This window comes from Entelurus aequoreus, linkage group LG12 (assembly GCF_033978785.1).
Source record: "Entelurus aequoreus isolate RoL-2023_Sb linkage group LG12, RoL_Eaeq_v1.1, whole genome shotgun sequence".
NCBI classification, from domain to species: Eukaryota; Metazoa; Chordata; class Actinopteri; order Syngnathiformes; family Syngnathidae; genus Entelurus; species Entelurus aequoreus.
In genome coordinates, this window is record NC_084742.1 from 51,538,129 (window position 1) to 51,560,004 (window position 21,876).

Consider the following 21,876-nt stretch of genomic DNA (forward strand, 5'->3'; position numbering starts at 1 on the left):
ATATATACATACATACATACACACATACACACACACACATATATATATATATATATATATATATATATATATATATATATATATATATATATATATATATATATATATATATATATATATATATATATATATATATATATATATATATATATATATATATATATAAAAAATAAATAATAAAAGCCTGGCAGGCCACCAGAACGCAGTTCCCGGAATCCGCGCCGGCCGACGAGGCAATGAGGGGTGTGCCGAACCCCAACCCCCCCACATGCATGTGTACAAGGCCCCCAGAGTGTCTACTGTGTAGTTAAAATTAGGAGGTCAGCCATTACAGCCGACCTCCAGTCCCTATTGATGCGTGTACTGTAGCGTGAGTGAGATATGTATGCTTGTGGGAACTAATAATGCGATTAAAATTGGGGGACATCAAGGTCTTGGTGGGTCCCAACCAAGCCGAGCCCTCCAAATCCTAAGTGTCTAATATGCAGCTAAGATTGAGGGATGGACGAGCAGGGACAAGACAGGAGGACTGGAGCCCCATAGGAGGCATCCTCAACCCCCCGCCATGCCTCCCCGCAGGACAATCCCCCAAAGTCCTATATTTGTGTGACTGTGTGTGCTATAAGTAGGATGAGTAGATGAGAGCCAACGCCAGCCAGCCCCCACAACCCCACAAGCGCACAGATACCAGCCACAGTCCCCCAACCACTCCAACCCAACACAGCGACGCCAACCGCCGGCAGTACCACAGCAACCATCACCACCACCGCCCGTCCGCAGTACAAACACCCGCGGCCGCCGAAACCGAAACAAAAAAAAAGCGACCTACCCCGTAAACCACAACAACGCACACCCCCAGCTACCACAGAGGCCACCAACCCACCTACCCCAACTCATCCACATACAGGCCAATCGATCCACCGGACATCCACACCCATACACACACCTACACATACATACACACATACATACACACATACACATATACATACATATATGTATATACACATGCATGCATATACATATACACGTACACACACACACACACACATATATACACCTACATACATATACATATGCACACATATACATACACCAAAACAAAACAAAAAATAAAAAATAAAAAAAATAAAATAAAAAAATAAATAAAAATAATAATAATAATAATAATAAATAAAATAAAATAAACCCTTTAAATAAAATAAAATAAAAATAAACATGAGGCCTAGTTGCCAACAGTGTCCACCACCACCAAACCCCGCAGCCTTTCCCGCACGTCCAGGCCCCCCCGCCCACCACCCACCAGGCACCCCATCCGGCAAAAAGCCATAAGGGCCCTAGCCCCGCGCCCACAGCCGGCATGCCATGGCATCTCTGCAGGCCTGGTGCCGCGATCAGCAATGCACACCGGGGCAGCGACACACACACATGTACCTACATACATACACACAGATTCCACCATACATACATACAAACGTACACACACACACACACACACACACACACACACACACACACACACACACACACACACACACACACACACATACACACACACCTATATACACACCTATATAATTTAACAGAATAAATAAAATGTATTAAATAGATAATTAAAAAAAAAAAAAAAAGTATATATATAAATAAAATTAATAAATAAATAAGGGCGGAGTAAAACACAGGAGGGAGACCCCCGCAGGGCAGTCGGGCAGCACCGCCGGGACCCCAACAAGGGAGGCAAGCAGCCCCCCCAACCCGGCACCAGGCGGGCCCGCACAGCCGCAGCGTAGGGCGACCCCGGGCAGACCCCGCCCCGTGCCCCAGGGGAAGGAGGAAGCCCACGGACACCCGAAGCCAGAGGGGCACGAGCCGACCCCCGCCCGACAGCGGCAAGGCCCCGGCCCCACGGGCGCAACCCCCCGCCCAACCACCCACGAGAGGGGCAGCCCCCCACCCAACCCAAGGCGGCCGCCCCCAACAGCTCCACCCGCACCCCAACCCCCGCCCAGGCACCCCCATCCACCCCCAGCCCCCAGACCACTCACGGATCGGCCCGCCAGGCCGGCACCAGGGAACACACCCCAGGCCCACCCGACCCCGCGGCACACGGCCCCCCCGGCACCCACGACCCCCCACCCACGGAGCAAGACCCCCGGGACAGAGCCCCAGCCCCGGCCCCCATGGGAATCAGGTCAGGAAATCAATTAGCGGTGCCCAAAGAGATCTGAATTCTGTCAGTTGTTGTTTTGATTCAGCAGACATTCTTTCCATAACTACATAATCTAATAAAATGTTTTTGTAAAGGTTTATACATAAATTATTTTTTGATTTCCAATTCATGGGAATAGTTTTCTTGGCGATGCCTATTGCATTTATAAGGAGGTATGTTTTGTTTATATCAAAGTCAGTTGCGGAGAGATCACCCAACAGGCAGAGTGCGGGGGAGATGGGAATAGGAATCTCTAACGCTAATGATAGGTTCTCGCACACTCCAAGCCAAAAGTTACTCACGGGAGCACAGGACCACATTGAGTGTAAGTAGTTATCTACCTTATTATCTGAGCAGTGTACACAAATGTTAGAGTCAGCTAAACCCATTTTATACATTCTTAGACCGGTGTAATGTATTCTGTAAAGTATTTTGAGCTGAATCAGTCGTAAATTCGGATTCTTAATCAAACGAGAAGTATTGAGGCATATTTGTTTCCAGAATTCTGGGTCAAGGCTTGTGGATACGTCTGAATGCCATTTGGAAGTTGGGATACTTATTGTGTTATCTATTTTTGATAAGAGAGCATATAATTTGGATAAAGCTTTGGGGGCAGATGTTTTGAAGAATTTAACGGTCGTAGGATTACTTTCCCATGTTGTTTTGTTGAATCTTGCGCTAATTACAGATTTGATTTGTATATATTCTAGGAATTTATTAGGATTGATTGCATATTGTGTTATTAAACTTTTAAAAGAGATAAAACTGTTTGCATTGATGATATCCCCAAGACATCTGACTCCTTTATCATACCATGTTGGAAAGTTCAATGGCTTCTTGTTTAAAAGAAAGCCAGGATTATTCCAAATAGGCGTAAATTGACAGGGAGTGAGCGGGGATCCAGTTATTTTCAAAAACTCCCACCAAGCTGTTAAGGTAGTGCGTATATTAATACTTTTGAAGCAGTTGTGTTTTCGGAGAATTTGGCTAATAAAGGGCAAGTTAGAAATTGGGATCTCCTGGCTAAGTGATTGTTCAATCTCTAACCATAAACTATCTAATAAAGTGGGATTGGTCCATTTTAATATATATTGTAGTTTATTTGCAAGGAAGTAATATGAAAAGTTTGGGAGTTCTAGACCCCCGTATTCTTTTGGTTTTTGTAAAGTTTTAAGGCTGATTCGTGCTGGTTTACTCTTCCAAAGAAACTGATTGATGTGTGAGTCTAGTGATTTAAACCAGATTTGAGAAGGTTTGGTTGGAATCATTGAAAAGAGATAATTAACCCTAGGCAAGACCATCATTTTCACGGTAGAAACCCTTCCCATAAGCGAGATTGGCAGTGCTTTCCAACGCGCCAGATAATCCTCAATCAATTTTAAGATTGGGGAGTAATTCAAGCGATTCAGATCTGACAATGTGGAGGAAATATTGATTCCCAGGTATTTAATGTTCCCTTTATGCAGTGGAATCGATGAGGTGCTCTGAAAGTCAAAATTAATTGGTAACACAGTAGATTTGGACCATTTGATTGAGTAATCTGAAATAGAACTTATTGATAAGTGAGATTGTATCTTGAAGAGAAGAATGTGGATTTTGTAAGAAAAGTAATACATCATCAGCATAAAGGCTTATTTTATGATGAACGGTTGCGGTATGGATGCCTTTAATATTTGCATGCTGTCGAATTGCGGTTGGAAGAGGTTCAATAAATATAGCAAACAGTGACGGAGAAAGTGGACACCCTTGCCTTGTGCCCCTCATAAGATTAAACCTTGGGGAGATTTGGCTATTCGTTCTAACCGAGGCTGTAGGGAAACTATATAGGACCTTGATCCATTCTATAAATGAGTCTCCAAATCCAAATTTCTGTAGAGTAGCTAAAAGAAAATTCCAATTCACTCTATCAAATGCTTTTTCAGCATCTAATGAAACAACAGCTGTTTTTAAATTATGAATAACAGAATAGTCTATCACATTGAGTAGATGGCGAACATTGTTGGACGATTGTCTCTCTTTGATGATCAGGATGTACTATATATGGAGTGACTTTTTCTAATCTTTGAGCTAATACTTTGCAGATAATTTTAAGATCAGCATTAATCAGGGAGATTGGCCGGTAACTGGATGGAAGTGTTGGGTCTTTATCAGGTTTTAGCAAGAGACTGATTGTGGCAGAGTTCATATTTGGAGGAAGGAATGAGTTTTCTTTAATCTCTAAAGCCATTTTCGTAAATATCGGAGCTAGCAGTGACCAGAATGTTTTGTAGAACTCCACAGGGAACCCATCAGGCCCTGGTGCTTTATTGTTTGGCATCTGTTGAAGAGCTTCGTGAAGTTCATCTACAGAAATAGCAAGATCTAAATTTGATACCTGCCTTGTATTTAATTTAGGTAAGTCTATACCATTGAGAAATGTCTCAATGTCTGAAAGAGATGGGTCAATCTGGGGTGTATACAAGTTTCTGTAAAAGTCTCTAAATATGGAGTTAATTTCCTCAGGAACGTGAGTAATGTTCCCAGCTGAATCCTTAATGGATGGTGTGGAGTTTTTTTCTTTGTTTAATTTTAGTTGGTTAGCCAAATATTTGCTTGGTTTATTGTCATGTTCAAATTTTTCTAAGCGTAACCTCTGGAGCAGGAATTGACTTTTCTTATCAATTATTTCTCTTAAATCTAATTTGAGTTTTCTCAGTTCGTTCAGAGTATGTTCATTTTGTGAGTTCGCATAAGCTATTTCTAATATTTTTATTTCATTTTCAAGTTCCTGCTCTAGTAAACGTTCCTTTTTTTTCTTGTATGATGAATAAGAAATTATTTTTCCTCGCATAACTACTTTTGCGGCCTCCCAGAGAATGCACGCCGTGACTTCTGGTTGATCATTAAAATCTAAAAAATCTGTCCATTCTTTCTCAAAATAGTTGAGGAAGTCTGGGTCCTTTAGTAATGATGTATTAAGTCTACATTGTTTTATAGGTGCAGTTATAGTTTTGTTAGTGAGGGAAAGTGAGACAGGTGCATGGTCACTGATGATGATAGGATGAATGCGAATGTTTGCGATATCAGATAAAATTGAGCTACTAGTTAAAAAGTAATCAATGCGAGAGCATGAGTGGTGAACTGGGGAAAAATTCATATATTGCTTAAGTATTACCACTGATTGAGACTCACGGTGACTCCCAGTCACTCTGGACCGATCTATATTTGGATTAAATACTAAGTTGAGGTCCCCTCCTAGAATCAAGCAGTGGTTTGAGTGAGGAGAAAGTGAAGAGAAGAAAGTGTGAAAAAAGGAGGGGTCATCAACATTTGGACCATAAATGTTGGCGATACATAAGTTTCTCCCGTCAACAGAAATATTAAGAATGATGTATCTTCCCTCTATGTCAGTAATGGAGTTATGGAATGTAAAGTTGACCTTTCTACTAATGAGAATGACTACGCCTCTCTGTTTGGAGTTGTAACTAGCAAAGTATGTGTGTGGGTATTGCGATGAATGCAGTTTTGAGGTATCAGACTTTGAGAGGTGAGTCTCTTGTAGTAAAGCAATGTCTGCTTGCATACTCTTCAAATGATTAAGAATTTTTATATTTTTTTCCTTTGACCCGACTCCACGCACATTCCAAGTGACAAACTGCACAGTGGACATACTAAACTAGACTGTAACTAAGTGTGTGGATGTATGTGTGTACTTTATGTGTAAATAATGCATGTCTGTATCTAAATGTAAGCCTATCATGCATATATGTAGGTGTGTATAGTGTGTATAGTTGTGCATGTATTAGCTGTGAGTGTAAATGCTGATGACGACAAGGGGACACACACAACAGGTGGAGAAATAGAAAGAGAAAAACAAAACATAAAAGAAAAAGAAAAGAAGAGAGTGGTGGATTAAACAGGTAGTGAAATAAGTAACATAAAAAGTAAAACAAAAAAGTAAAACAGTAAACATGTTGGTTTACCAAAAGAGAGAGAGAGAGCGTATGGTGTTTACGTGTGCGCTATGATGACGCACAGGTGTATTGTGAGCAAGAGGGGGGAAAAAAAAAAGAGAGGGATTGAAGCATAATGAAATAACAAAAACAAAATACAACATTTACCGTGTTTCAGACGCTAATAATACAGCCACGGCGTGGCTTCCGGATCACGGTAAAGTTGGCCGTTGATGAAAAGTTTATCCACCGCGATGACTGCACGGCATCCTTCGGTGATAAACTTCTTGCGAAGCGGAAACAGATGGCGTCGCCGGTGGAGAATTTCCTTTGGAAAGTGGTCGTTGATGCTGAAGTTGGATCCTTTCAGCTCTCGACCCTGGTTCCTCACTCGCTCCTTCTGCTTGAAGTGTTCGAATTTGGCTATGATGGGTCTCGGCCTCCTGTTCTCCGGCTTTTTGGTTCCAAGCCGGTGGACGCGATGGAAGGTGATGTTCCTGATGGTGTCTGCTGGAAGCTTGAGCTGATGTTCCATGAAGGACTTGATGGTTTCCTCTGGATCTTCCTCGGTCACATCTTAACTCCGCATATTTTACTAGAATACCTTTATGGGCATTACAAATATCAAAATCAAGTACCTACTGTACTGTTTACTTGTTGAAATACCCATCAAATCAATTTTTGGCAGCAGCAAAGTGGTCGTTTGGGTAGATATTTGCTCTAAAAGGGTATTTCAACAAGTAAACAGTACAATAGGTACCGTATTTTCCGCACTATAAGGCGTACCGGATTATAAGGCGCACCTTCAATGAATGTCCTATTTTAAAACTTTGTTCACATATAAGGCGCACCGCATTATAAGGCGCACCGTATTATAAGGCGCATAGAATAGACCAGTGATTTTCAACCTTTTTTAAGCCGCGGCACACTTTTTACATTTACAAAATCCTGTGGCACACCACCAACCAAAATGACACTCTAACACAGTATATAATACATATAGTTAATAATATAGTTTTCTAAATGTATTTATACTCACTACTATTACAATGGCTTTACAAGCTCGCAGTATTAATGTTTCTGCCACAGTGTGGGACTTTTTTGATTTAGCTACACGTTCAACAACAAGGTAGCAAGCTTCGAGGGCTCTCTTGTTTACCTTTGTGGTTTTTCTCAGAAAAGTTGCCTGTTTCTCATTGTTTGTACGTAAGCGTACAAAATAGTCCATCGGGGTGTTTTGTTTGGAGATGGCGTTTAAGCTTGCTTGGCACCATGGCGCTATTGGATAGCTTCTCACCACACACCAAGCACTGCGGAGTCGGTGCTGTTGCATCCTCGGTGAAAGTCAATCCAAATGAAAGATAGCTTTTGCTTTATTGCCTCGAGCTCACCGTCTTTTTTTATTTTGTAGACCACTCATACTAGGGCCTTCATCTGGGTCAGAATTTTGTCCAGGACCCTGTTCGCCATTTGCATTTTCCCTTCTCAAAAACTTCTCCATCACTGTCACTTGCTCGCCTCCTCTTGCTGCGATCCCAAACTGTCACTGTCACGTGATGCGCAGCACTAACTCGATTGTCTTTACAGGTATTTATCGCCCTCTGCTGCCACCTACTGAAATAGATGAGTATTACATTATCTGCCGCACTTTATTATAGCACGGACACCCGACAATGGTTAATTAGGAGATATTAAATAATTTCTCACGGCACACCTGACGATCTCTCACGGCACACTAGTGTGCCGCGGCACACTGGTTGAAAATTACTGGAATAGACGCTATAGTAGAGACTGGGGTTACGTTATGCATCCATTAGATGGAGCTGCGCTAAAGGGAATGTCAACAAAACAGTCAGATAGGTCAGTCAAACTTTATTAATGTGTACAGCTCTGGTAATGGGTACATTCACACTTTTGTACGAATAAGTGAAGTGAATTGTGAATTATATTTATATAGCGCTTTTCTCTAGTGACTCAAAGCGCTTTACATAGTGAAAGCCAATATCTAAGTTACATTTAAACCAGTGTGGGTGACACTGGGAGCAGGTGGGTAAAGTGTCTTGCCCAAGGACACAACGGCAGTGACTAGGATGGCGGAAGCGGGGATCGAACCTGAAACCCTCAAGTTGCTGGCACGGCCGCTCTACCAACCGAGCTATACCGCCCTAATAAGTACAGTTGCACTTGTTTTTTCAAATGTGTTTATTCTCTAAAGGAATGAGTTAAATGTTTAAAATGACTGTGTGGGGAGGCAGGGCCGGCGGACCGATGGCGCCCGCTCCAAGATGGCGGCGTGGACGAGCGAGCGGCAAGGCGGGGCGGGGCGCGCTGGGAGCGACGCCGCAATCAGCATAAGGTGCGTGGAGCGCGCAGCTGTGGACAGTGCAATCACCCTCTCGGACCGTATAAGAGGGCGAGAGATGTGAACATCAAGAGAGAGAGACGGAGAAAGGCGGCGGACGGGAGGAAACCATCCTCTGCTACCACGTGAACGACGGCAATGTGCTGCTGAAAAGCAGACGGCGAACGACGGCGACGTGCTGCTGAAAAGTACTTTATTATTTAAATAAAGTATTTTATTATTTAAATAAAGTCTTTTGCGTGCTTTTCAGCAGCTGCCTTTTTCTCACGTAAGCGGCGTCGTTCCCAGCGCGCTCCGCCTTGCCGCTCGCTCGTCATCGCCTCCTCGCCGCCATCTAGGAGCGGGCGCCGTCGGTCCGGCGGCCCCGCCTCCCCACAGACTGGTTAATAGTGCTATTAAGAAGTGCAATGTCAGCACTATTTTTTTCCCTGCAATTTCAAATGCACTTGTTTTAATAAATAAATACAGCGGTTTAAAAGCATACACAATCTGTGTAAATATATTAGTCTGTGGTTAAAAGGACTTGAAAGGACTCGAAACTCAAAATGCAGGACTTGGGACTTGACTTGAGACTTTCCAGTTTTGACTTTGGACTTGACTCGGGACTTGCCTGTCTTGACTCGGGACTTGACTCGAGACTTGAGGGCAAAGACTTGAGACTTACAGTACTTGTGACTTGCAAAGCAATGACTTGGTCCCACCTCTGCTGTACACTAATAGATTACAAACCAGCGTTCTGACAACTCCGTTCACTCCCAAAATGAATAAACAGGTAAAGTCAGTGACGTGGTATTTCGTTTATCTTTTAACAACAGCAAGGTATAACATGTAGTGCAACATTTATATCACATAGTGGAGGGGAACTTTTCCTCGATTCAATAAACACGTAAAAAACAGTCTGATACTGTTACGGTAAATCAAACGTTAGTGCAATCACAATATAGTAACACTCGAAATAGTGCAAAGCAATAACAATATCAATAACTCAACGTTGCTCAAACGTTAATGTCACACAACACAACACACAAAATAAACGTGTAAAGCTCACTTTATTAAGTTATTCCTCATTCACGAATCCCTCGAATTCTTCTTCTTCAGTGTCCGAAATAAACAGTTGGGCGAATACGGCATCCAACATGCTCGTCGAAGTCGTCATTAATGGAGTCAGTGTCGCTGCTGTTGTCTAGCAGTTCAATGACAATTCCTGCCTTCCTGAAAGCTCGGGCCACAGTTGAGACTGATATATCAGCCCAGGCATTTACCATCCACTGGCAGATAGTGGCGTATGTCCTCCGGCGCTGTCTCCCTGTCTTGGTGAACGTGTGTTTGCCTTCTGTCATCCACTGTTCCCATCCACTGTTTGGGGTTTTTACATAAACACACAAATGGAAATGAAACGGCACGCCTTGCGCAGTCATACACTACCGTTCAAAAGTTTGGGGTCACATTGAAATGTCCTTATTTTTGAAGGAAAAGCACTGTACTTTTCAATGAAGATAACTTTAAAGAAATACACTCTATACATTGCTAATGTGGTAAATGACTATTCTAGCTGCAAATGTCTGGTTTTTGGTGCAATACCTACATAGGTGTATAGAGGCCCATTTCCAGCAACTATCACTCCAGTGTTCTAATGGTACAATGTGTTTGCTCATTGGCTCAGAAGGCTAATTGATGATTAGAAAACCCTTGTGCAATCATGTTCACACATCTAAAAACAGTTTAGCTCGTTACAGAAGCTACAAAACTGACCTTCCTTTGCGCAGATTGAGTTTCTGGAGCATCACATTTGTGGGGTCAATTAAACGGTCAAAATGGCCAGAAAAAGAGAACTTTCATCTGAAACTCGATAGTCTATTCTTGTTCTTAGAAATGAAGGCTATTCCACAAAAGTGTTTGGGTGACCCCAAACTTTTGAACGGTAGTGTATATCCCAGCATGCACCGCGCGCTTTTTCTTCTATGGGGGAAAATGAAGTCGGCGGGTGCTTACCGTGGTTGCGAGACCTGTTGTGGCTCGATATTGGTCCATATATAAGGCGCACCGGATTATAAGGCGCACTGTCAGCTTTTGAGAAAATTGGAGGTTTTTAGGTGCGCCTTTATAGTGCGGAAAATACGGTACTTGATTTTGATATATATAATGCTCATAAGGGTATTTTAGTGAGCTATGCAGAGATGAGATGTGTCAGTGGTCCTCGTCAGCCAGAGAACTTTGATTTTGGGGCGGCAGCGGTAAAGTTTAGATCCATAAAGGAAAGAAGAAAGTAATGAATGTTTATAACTGAATACATTTACATATGCATAACATTTTTTTGTCTTTTGTATTATGTTTTTAATGAATTAAGTAACCTTTTTCCAAAACAATATAGAATGTGAGATATAACAGGATAATGCATACATTTATCATTTGTTTTCAAAACGGTTACAAAAAAGTGGGACCTCAAAAATCTACTGTGGGACCCCATTTTTATGACTTGATGGGGTCCCTGGGACCCCATTTTGAAAGTTCCTAGCGCCAACACTGCATTACGATACAATATGAATATTGGCCCATACCGATATTGTTTCGATATGATATCAGCAAAAGTCATATTTACTTTTATGAATTTGTAGTATGGAATGTTAGAAACGGCTTGATCAAGGGAAATTACTCAAAGAATAATGGTTACTGGTTACTATGGAAAACATTAACCCTTTTAGAATGGACTTATGCTTGTGACGATGCTGCTGTTCATTTGCATAAGTACATGAACCGCTTGTATCGGAGATTTCAGATGCAAGCCGTTATAATCGTATACTTGTTTTTTGCTGCTATCAGACCCATATTAGTATCGAATTGGTACACTCCTAATATTCATGTTTACCCATCTTGCAGGTTCAGACAGTTTATATCCCTCCCGATGGACCAAAAGAAGTTCTGTGGGGATTGTCAGACACTCCTCCTCCCTCAGGAGCACTCTGCACATGCCTGCCACTCTTGCTTGTCTGTCTCTGCCTCTGAGCTGCGGAGGCCTAGCATGCTTCTACGCCCTCTCGTTGACAAGAAGAGCAACGCCCAGTATCTCTTCACAGAGCGCACCTCCCGCTTCTTGCTGGAAACCCTGGTTGGTATGGGATTCCACAAGGTGCTTTGTGTGGGCACTCCAAGGTGAGCCCTATGAGGTACAAAACCCAAAACCAGTGAATTTGGCACGTTGTGTAATTCGTATACAAAAACAGAATACAATAATTTGCAAATCATTTTCAATATATTCAATTGAATAGACTGCAAAGACAAGATATTTTTTAATGTTCGAACTGAGAAAAGTAATTTTTTTTTGCAAATAATCATTGACTTAACATTTAATGGCAGCAACATGTTGCAAAAAAGTTGGCACAGGGGCATTTTTACCACTGTGTTACATGGCCTTTCCTTTTTAACAACACTCAGTAAACATTTGGGAACTGAGGAGACCAATTTTTGAAGCTTTTCAGGTGGAATTCTTTCCCATTCTTGCTTGATGTACAGCTTAAGTTGTGGTATTTTAGGCTTCATAATGCGCCACACATTTCCAATGGGAGGTCTGGACTACAGGCAGGCCAGTCTAGCAGAGGTGTGGACTCGAGTCACATGACTTGGACTCGAGTCAGACTCGAGTCATGAATTTGATGACTTTAGACTCGACTTGACAAAATGTAAAGAGACTTGCAACTCGACTTAGACTTTAACATCAATGACTTGTGACTTCACTTGGACTTGAGCCTTTTGACTTGACATGACTTGCTACTTTCCCCAAAACCCAAAGCTTAAAAAGTTATTTGGGAGCGCTCCGTATCTTTCATTTTGTACGTGTCTGTCTGTCTATCAGCGTGTGTGCTGCTTGTCAGCGTGTGTGCTGTCAGTACAACAGCCAATCAAATTAGTTATACGTTGTTTTCATCACACAGCATTCATCCAATCAAATTGCAGGACAACCACCAAACAAGAGTTGTCAAACAATGCGGCAGTGAGAAACAATTATGCCAAAGTTGGTTTCGTTCGGGTATAAAAACTACGACTTGGTCAACAAAAAACGAATTGCCGTATGCAAATCACGCAGTTCGAATATTACAGACGGAGACGCAACAACTTCCAACTTTGTTCGACATTTGAAGTTGCACAAAGAAGGGTAAGTTTTGAATGTAAGATAACGTTTATTGGCTAAGTAACATGACTTTTATTTGCTGTGTAGTTAAATCAGTGAGGCTGTAAACTCACTGCTAACGTTATAACCATAGACATGTTTTAAGGGTACGCAGCATCGAGTGCTACTGCCTACTGGCGCGGACGAGACGCGGGGCCGCCATCTTGGAGTGGTGATCCGCTCCACTCAGTGCAATTCATTTGTCAGGAGCAATGAACTGTCAGCGCATTTAATTCATTTTACCTCACTGAATACCACTGATTTTCACGCGGTTTTTTGTCATACGTGTAGCTATGATAACGGACACATGTTTTGGCAATTTTTGTTATTCATAGTTTGCTTAACAGTAATATAATATTCTTATACGCTATAAGTGACCAGACGTCCGAGATCAAAACTGGGAATATAATCCCAGAGAAGGGGGAAAAAACGGTAAGCTATTTTTAAATTGAAGAAACAATATGATTAGGTTATATATACATGCGTATATCCTACATAAACAATGTATGAATACATTAGATATCTATATATCTTCGGGACCTATAGACCGTATCTCTGTTGCTGCAGCAGCAGAGAGTTTATTCTGTCTTGACACTTTGTATTGATATTTTGTATTACATTCTTCCCTTAAATGATTATGTTTACAGTGATTGTTATGTATGTATTTTTTATGTATGTCGCTTTGGATAAAAGCGTCTGCCAAATACTTAAACATATATAAACACCTGAAAGTCTTTATATCAGCTAAAACCACCAATTTGTTTCACTACATTCAGAATAAAACCAAATGCTGTTTTACCCAACAATGTTAGTATTTGAATATTGTTACTTGAAGACTTATTCCTGGTTACAATTATACTCTTAAGAAGGTATTGTCTTATATTTTGCCTAAAATGAGAATGCATCATAATCTGTGGCGGCTGGTGAATTTTGATTTAGGTGGGGCTGAAAGTTTGTAAACCAAACACCTGTAGGGGGGTCATCCTCCCCCAGAAGATTTATTTGTGATTTTCACATACAAATATTGAAGATCTTTGCTCCTTCTCAACTCTGTGGTAATATTATTTTCATAAAATACAACCAATAGTATGTTAATGTTTGTTTTTGCAAATGTGTTTATTCTGTAAAGGAATGAGTTAAATGTTTAAAATTGTTTAAACTATTAAAATGACTGGTTAATAGTGCTATTATGAATTGCAATGTCAGCACTATTTTTTTTCCTGCTATTTCAAATGCACTTGTTTTAATAAATAAATACAGCGTTTTAAAAGCATACACAATCTGTGTAAAAATATTAGTCTGTGGTTAAAAGGACTTGAAAGGACTCGAAACTCAAAATGCAGGACTTGGGACTCGACTTGAGACTTTCCAGTCTTGACTTTGGACTTGACTCGGGACTTGCCTGTCTTGACTCTGGACTTGACTCGAGACTTGAGGGCAAAGACTTGAGACTTACTTGTGACTTGCAAAGCAATGACTTGGTCCCACCTCTGCAGTCTAGTACCCGCACTCTTTTACTATGAAGCCACGCTGTTGTAACACGTGGCTTGCTGAAATAAGCAGGGGCGTCCATAATAACGTTGCTTGGATGGCAAAATATGTTGCTCCAAAACCTGTATGTACCTTTCAGCATTAATGGTGCCTTCACAGATGTGTAAGTTACCCATGCCTTGGGCACTAATACACCCCCATACCATCACAGATGCTGGCTTTTGAACTTTGCGCTTATAACAATCCGGATGGTTTTTATCCTCTTTGTTTCAGACGACATGACGTCTACAGTTTCCAAAAACAATTTGAAATGTGGACTTGTCAGACAACAAAACACTTTTACACTTTTCATCAGTCCATCTTAGATGAGCTCGGGCCCGGCGAAGCCGGCGGCGTTTCTGGGTGTTGTTGATAAATGGCTTTGGCTTGCACTTACAGAGGTAGTGCCAAACTGTAGTTACTGACAATGGTTTTCTGAAGTGTTCCTGAGCCCATGTGGTGATATCCTTTACACATTGATGTCGGTTTGATTTATAGGTTGAAAAGGATTAGCAAATCATTGTATTTTGTTTTTATTTACGATTTATACAACGTGCCAACTTCACTGGTTTTGGGTTTTGTAGATAATTTTTGTCTTAAATGCAACATTAAAAATGGCGTTTTTTTGTTTTTTTTCAGCCTACACGAGTTGATAAAACTTGAAAAACTGGAAACCCCTAAATCCAAGCCAATGAAGAGCCTTCTTCTGGATATCGACTTCAGGTTGGCCTAAAATATAACAAATGAATGCCATATACTGGATGAAATAATGTATTATTAAGAAGTTCCGTTTCTTCAAGAAGTGGGGAAGGGTGCAAACTTTGTGCTACATAAGAGGTATGGTGATAACATTACCTTCACAACTTAATGGCGTAATCATGGAAGGTTAGCCTATTACCTTAAGAAAAACTAAATGTCTGTAGCCAACTGACGGACAGTCGGTTTCAAGATGTGTAGCGAATCATGCAATTAAAAAAAATTGGCGAGCGTATATACCGGACAGTCTGTAGATTGGCACGGGTCAGAAATGGTATCATGTCCCTTAGGAAGAGGTTTGGCCTTCATGACGCCATGAAAAATATCAAAAGTGAAGGTATGAGCGTGCGCCTCGTCTCTCAGATGTAGAGAGGATCAAAAGCAGCCTTATTTTTCTTACTGTTATAACATTGTTTAAAACCTAAAGGCCTACTGAAACCAACTACTACCGACCACGCAGTCTGATAGTTTATATATCAATGATGAAATCTTAACATTGCAACACATGCCAATACGGCCGGGTTAACTTATAAAGTGCAATTTAAAATTTCCCGCGGAACTTCCGGTTGAAAACGTCTATGTATGATGACGTATGCGCGTGACGTCAATGGTTTAAACGGAAGTATTCGGACACTGCTCTGTTTTCATCGCAAAATTCCACATTATTCTGGACATCTGTGTTGGTGAATCTTTTGCAATTTGTTTAATGAACAATGAAAACTGCAAAAGAGAAAGCTGTAGGTGGGATCGGTGTATTAGCGGCAGACTACAGCAACACAACCAGGAGGACTTTGAGATGGATAGCAGACGCGCTATCCGACGCTAGCCGCCGACTGCATCTGTGATCGGGTGAAGTCCTTCGTCGATCGCTGGAACGCAGGTGAGCACGGGTGTTGATGAGCAGATGAGGGCTGGCTGGCGTAGGTGGATAACTAATGTTTTTAGCATAGCTCTGTGAGGTCCCGTTACTAAGTTAGCTTCAATGGCGTCGTTAGCAACAGCATTGTTAAGCTTCGCCAGGCTGGAAAGCTTTAACCGTGTAGTTACAGGTCCATGGTTTAATAGTATTGTTGATTTTCTGTCTATCCTTCCAGTCAGGGGTTTATTTCTTTTGTTTCTATCTGCATTTAAGCTCGATGCTATCACGTTAGCTCCGTAGCTAAAGTGCTTCGCCGATGTATTGTCGTGGAGATAAAAGTCACTGTGAATGTCCATTTTGCGTTCTCGACTCTCATTTTCAAGAGGATATAGTATCTGAGGTGGTTTAAAATACACATCCGTGATCCACAATAGAAAAAGGAGAAAGTGTGGAATCCAATGAACCCTTGTACCTAAGTTACAGTCAGAGCGAAAAAAGATACGTCCTGCACTGCACTCTAGTCCTTCACTCTCACGTTCCTCATCCACAAATCTTTCATCCTCGCTCAAATTAATGGGGTAATCGTCGCTTTCTCGGTCCGAATCGCTCTCGCTGCTGGTGTAAACAATGGGGAAATGTGAGGAGCCTTTCAACCTGTGACGTCACGCTACTTCCGGTACAGGCAAAGCTTTTTTTATCAGCGACCAAAAGTTGCATACTTTATCGTCGATGTTCTCTACTAAATCCTTTCAGCAAAAATATGGCAATATCGCGAAATGATCAACTATGACACATAGAATGGATCTGCTATCCCCGTTTAAATAAAACAAATTCATTTCAGTATGCCTTTAATTTTGTAGAATTGGGTACTATGGAAGTATTATTGTAGCAAAATTATTTGAAAACCCGTATCTCAATCTGTGCGTGTGTAATCCAATTCACATGTGTGTGTCTGTATATCAATCTGTGCGTGGGTAATCAGATCAGTGTGTGTGTGTTTTAAGTTGTCTGCGTGTAAAAACAAATATCTGTCTGTCCATATTTCGATCGTGTGTGTAATAAAAAAATTTAAAAAGTGTGTGTGAAGTAGTAACCCTTTATTGGCTGTCTTTTTACACGCGACTTTTGCATCACTTCTGCTGTGGAAGAGTTGTCTGTCTGTACAACGATTTGGAATGTGTAGAAGAATTTGTCTGTAACTCCCCCTTGCCTTTCCTTATACTCACCACTAGTTGGCGCCTTGCAGCCACTCACAGTCATGTTGCCGTTGATGCTAAGAACAATGTACTTTTCATCACTTGCTGTAAATATAAGTTCATGTTTTAGCAGTAATAGGGCAGCACGGTGGCACAGGGGTTAGTGCTGGTGCCTCACAATAAGAAGGTCCTAGTTTCGATCTTTCTGTGTGGAGTTTTCAATTGTCTCCCCGTGACTGCATGGGTTCCCTCCGGGTACTCTGGCTTCCTCCCACCTCCAAAGACATGCACCTGGGGATAGGTTGATTGACAACACTGGATGGTCCCTAGTGTGTGAATGTTGTCTATCTGTGTTGGCCCTGCCATGAGGTGGACACTTCTCCAGGGGTGTCCGGAGTGCAGCTGGGAGAGACTCCAGCCACCCCCGCAACCCTGAGAGGGACAAGTGGCAGAAAATGGATGACTGGTTAGCGGTCAGAAGAATTTTTATATTCAAATAAGTTATCAGTAATTCCTTTGCGGCCAAAATGATTGCGGTTCCTCCGTCGGGGGGCTGGGCTCTTAGAGATTCCCCGTGGCTTCTTACCAATCGGACGTGCCCTAAATACCTCCCTAGGGAGGCATCCGGAGCCTTCCTGACCAGATGCCCGAACCACCTCATCTTGTAATGTGGAGAAGTAGCGGCTTTACTCTTAATTCCTCTCGAATGACAGAGCTTCTCACAGTTGCCCTATCTCTGAGGGAGGAAACGCGATAATTTCGGCCTCTGTTATTACCGTATTTTCCGCACTATAAGGCGCACCGGATTATAAGGCGCACCTTCAATGAATGACATATTTCAAAACTTTGTTCATATATAAGGCGCACTGGATTATAAGGCGCACCTATTAGATGGAGCTGCGCTAAAGTGAATGTCAACAAAACAGTCAGGTCAGTCAAACTTTATTAATAGATTACAAATCAGCGTTCTGACAACTCTGTTCACTCCCAAAATGAATAAACAGCTGATTTACTCGTGTTACGGTAAATCAATAACAACATATCAATAACTCAACGTTGCTCAAACGTTAATGTCACACAACACACAAAATAAACATGTAAAGCTCACTTACAAGTGAAGTTATTCCTCATCCACGAATCCCTCAAATTCTTCTTCTTCAGTGTCCGAATGAAACAGTTGGGCGAATACGGCATCCAAAATGCCCGGTTCCGTCTTGTCGAAGTCGTCAGTAATGGAGTCAGTGTCGCTGCTGTTGTCTAGCAGTTCAGTGACAATTCCTGCCTTCCTGAAAGCTCGGACCACAGTTGAGACTGATATATCAGCCCAGGCATTTACCATCCACTGGCAGATAGTGGCGTATGTCGTCCGGCGCTGTCTCCCTGTCTTGGTGAACGTGTGTTCGCCTTCTGTCATCCGTGTTCTACTGCGTGACTGATCACCTTGAGTTTAAACTCTGCGTCGTAAGCGTGTCTCTTAGTAGGAGCCATTTTGGGGTCTTTACATAAACACACAAATGGAAATGAAACGTCATATATCCCAGCATGCACCGCGCGCTTCTTCTTCTTCTACGGGGAAAAATAAGTTGGCGGCTGTTTACCGTAGTTGCGAGACCTAAACTTTATGAAAATTAAGTTTAGGTTTGTTGTGGCTCAATATTGGTCCATATATAAGGCGCACCGGATTATAAGGCGCACTGTCAGCTTTTGACAAAATTGGAGATTTTTAGTTGCGCCGTATAGTGTGGAAAATACGGTACATGATCACTTATTTTAATAAAAAAATACTTCCGACCACTAAGTTACTGCTAAAACATGAACTTTTTGTTTATATCAAGTGATGAAAAGTCCATTGTTCATGGCTTTAACGCCAACACGAGTGAGTGGCTGCAAGGCGCTGACTCGTGGTGAGTATAAGGATAGGCAAGGGGGAGCTACAGACAAGTCCTTTTTACACGTTTAAATTGCTGTACTGACAGACAAGTCTTACAAGTGTCGCAAAAGTTACGTGTAAAAAGACAGTCAATAGAGGGTTCCTGCTTACACACAGACAAATCATTTAATAATAATACCTGGGATTTATATAGCGCTTTTCTAAGTACCCAAAGTCGCTTTACATGTTAAAAACCCATCATTCATTCACACCTGGTGGTGGTAAGCTACTTTCGTAGCCACAGCTGCCCTGGGGTAGACTGACGGAAGCGTGGCTGCCAATTTGCGCCTACGGCCCCTCCGACCACCACCTATCATTCATTCAACATTCATTCACCGGTGTGAGCGGCACCGGGGGCAAGGGTGAAGTGTCCTGCCCAAGGACACAACGGCAAGGTAAGAGGCGGGGAGCGAACCTGCAACCCTCAGGTTTCTGACACGGGCGCTCTACCCACTACGCCATGCCACACCCATTTGGACAGACAACTTAAAACAGACAGCTCTGATTACACACACACACACACACACACACACAAATTGCGTTTGCAAATAATTTTGCTACAAGAATCATCGGCGGTCACTCGAACGAGTATGACGATCCTCCTGGTAGGGGTGTATCCCTTTATGGAGGATGCCTGTGCGTGACTTAGTTTAACGTGGGGAGACTGGTGCACAGACAGTCACCACACGATCCGTGACAGAATCGGGTCAGGGTCCAGTGGCATGGAGTCCAAGACGACCGGGGACCCTTTTCTGCTGCAGCCTTCTTCCGCCATCGCAGCCGTTGTGGTAGTTCTTAAATCTACCGTCTTCCGCCTGCTCCGCCGTTGAGGTCTTCACCGTATCCCTGGCTAGGGGGCAGTCAGGTACTAGGCCTTTGCCAAGGGCCACCTGGGGTAACAGTAGTAAAGGGGTTAACCTCCTAGTGCCCCAAGACCCCATAGAGGAGCCTCCACTGCCGGATGCACTTTAACGTCATGCCCAGGACAGGCTACAAGAATACTTTCATAGGGAACCTTACATATTGGTTTCCTCGACAAAAAAAACTCACATTTGTGCACAGAGTCCTTATTTGGCCCTATTTTCTATCATTAAAACCACCGCTTTATATTCTACTGCCATTGTAATCAGACCTCGCATTTCAAAATATAAGACATTTCCATGGGGGGAAAAGAGCCCACCCGGCTGATTAGTAAAAAGGTCTGCCAACCCAGTCAACATTTGTACAGTATATCGTTAAACAGTAGTACAAACCCCGTTTCCATATGAGTTGGGAAATTGTGTTAGATGTAAATATAAATGGAATACAATGATTTGCAAATCATTTTCAACCCATATTCAGTTGAATATGCTACAAAGACAACATATTTGATGTTCAAACTGATAAACATTTTTTTTTTTGCAAATAATCATTAACTTTAGAATTTGATGCCAGCAACACGTGACAAAGAAGTTGGAAAAAGTGGCAATAAATACTGATAAAGTTGAGGAATGCTCATCAAACACTTATTTGGAACATCCCACAAGTGAACAGGCCAATTGGGAACAGGTGGGTGCCATGATTGGGTATAAAAGTAGATTCCATAAAATGCTCAGTCATTCACAAACAAGGATGGGGCGAGGGTCACCACTTTGTCAACAAATGCGTGAGCAAATTGTTGAACAGTTTAAGAAAAACCTTTCTCAACCAGCTATTGCAAGGAATTTAGGGATTTCCCCATCTACGGTCCGTAATATCATCAAAGGGTTCAGAGAATCTGGAGAAATCACTGCACGTAAGCAGCTAAGCCCGTGACCTTCGATCCCTCAGGCTGTACTGCATCAACAAGTGACATCAGTGTGTAAAGGATATCACCACATGGGCTCAGGAACACTTCAGAAACCCACTGTCAGTAACTACAGTTGGTCGCTACATCTGTAAGTGCAAGTTAAAACTGTCCTACGCAAGGCGAAAACCGTTTATCAACAACACCCAGAAACTCCGTCGGCTTCGCTGGGCCTGAACTCATCTAAGATGGACTGATACAAAGTGGAAAAGTGTTCTGTGGTCTGACGAGTCCACATTTCAAATTGTTTTTGGAAACTGTGGACGTCGTGTCCTCCGGACCAAAGAGGAAAAGAACCATCCGGATTGTTATAGGCGCAAAGTTGAAAAGCCAGCATCTGTGATGGTATGGGGGTGTATTAGTGCCCAAGACATGGGTAACATACACATCTGTGAAGGCGCCATTAATGCTGAAAGGTACATACAGGTTTTGGAGCAACATATGTTGCCATCCAAGCAACGTTACCATGGACGCCCCTGCTTATTTCAGCAAGACAATGCCAAGCCACGTGTTACATCAACGTGGCTTCATAGTAAAAGAGTGCGGGTACTAGACTGGCCTGCCTGTAGTCCAGACCTGTCTCCCATTGAAAATGTGTGGCACATTATGAAGCCTAAAATACCACAACGGAGACTCCCGGACTGTTGAACAACTTAAGCTGTACATCAAGCAAGAATGGTAATAATTCCACCTGAGAAGCTTAAAAAATGTGTCTCCTCAGTTCCCAAACGTTTACTGAGTGTTGTTAAAAGGAAAGGCCATGTAACACAGTGGTAAAAATGCCCTTTCCCAACTACTTTGGCACGTGTTGCAGCCATGAAATTCTAAGTTAATTATTATTTGCAAAAAAAAAATAAAGTTTATGAGTTTGAACTTCAAGTATATCTTGTCTTTGTAGTGCATTCAATCGAATATGGGTTGAAAAGGATTTGCAAATCATTGTATTCCGTTTATATTTACATCTAACACAATTTCCCAACTCATATAGAAACAGGGTTTGTACATTGGTATTTTCATTTTTTATGTGTCGTAGAGAAAATCATTGACGCTCAAAAACTCAGCAGTTTTTATCATACTGAACCATGATTACAGCCTATCGTTACACCCCGAGT

At 42.1% G+C, this 21,876-nt stretch overlaps 1 protein-coding gene across 2 annotated transcripts in view; it reads left to right on the forward strand.

Annotated features, from left to right (window-relative positions):
* zcchc4 (zinc finger, CCHC domain containing 4) overlaps positions 1–21,876 on the forward strand; it is a 92,631-nt gene that overhangs the window by 21,421 nt on the left and 49,334 nt on the right. For both annotated transcript variants that reach the window (XM_062067047.1, XM_062067046.1), the window contains exons 4-5: positions 11,381–11,653; positions 14,838–14,921. In XM_062067047.1, the coding sequence (XP_061923031.1) occupies positions 11,381–11,653; positions 14,838–14,921 (357 nt within the window). The remainder of the gene's footprint in view (positions 1–11,380; positions 11,654–14,837; positions 14,922–21,876) is intronic.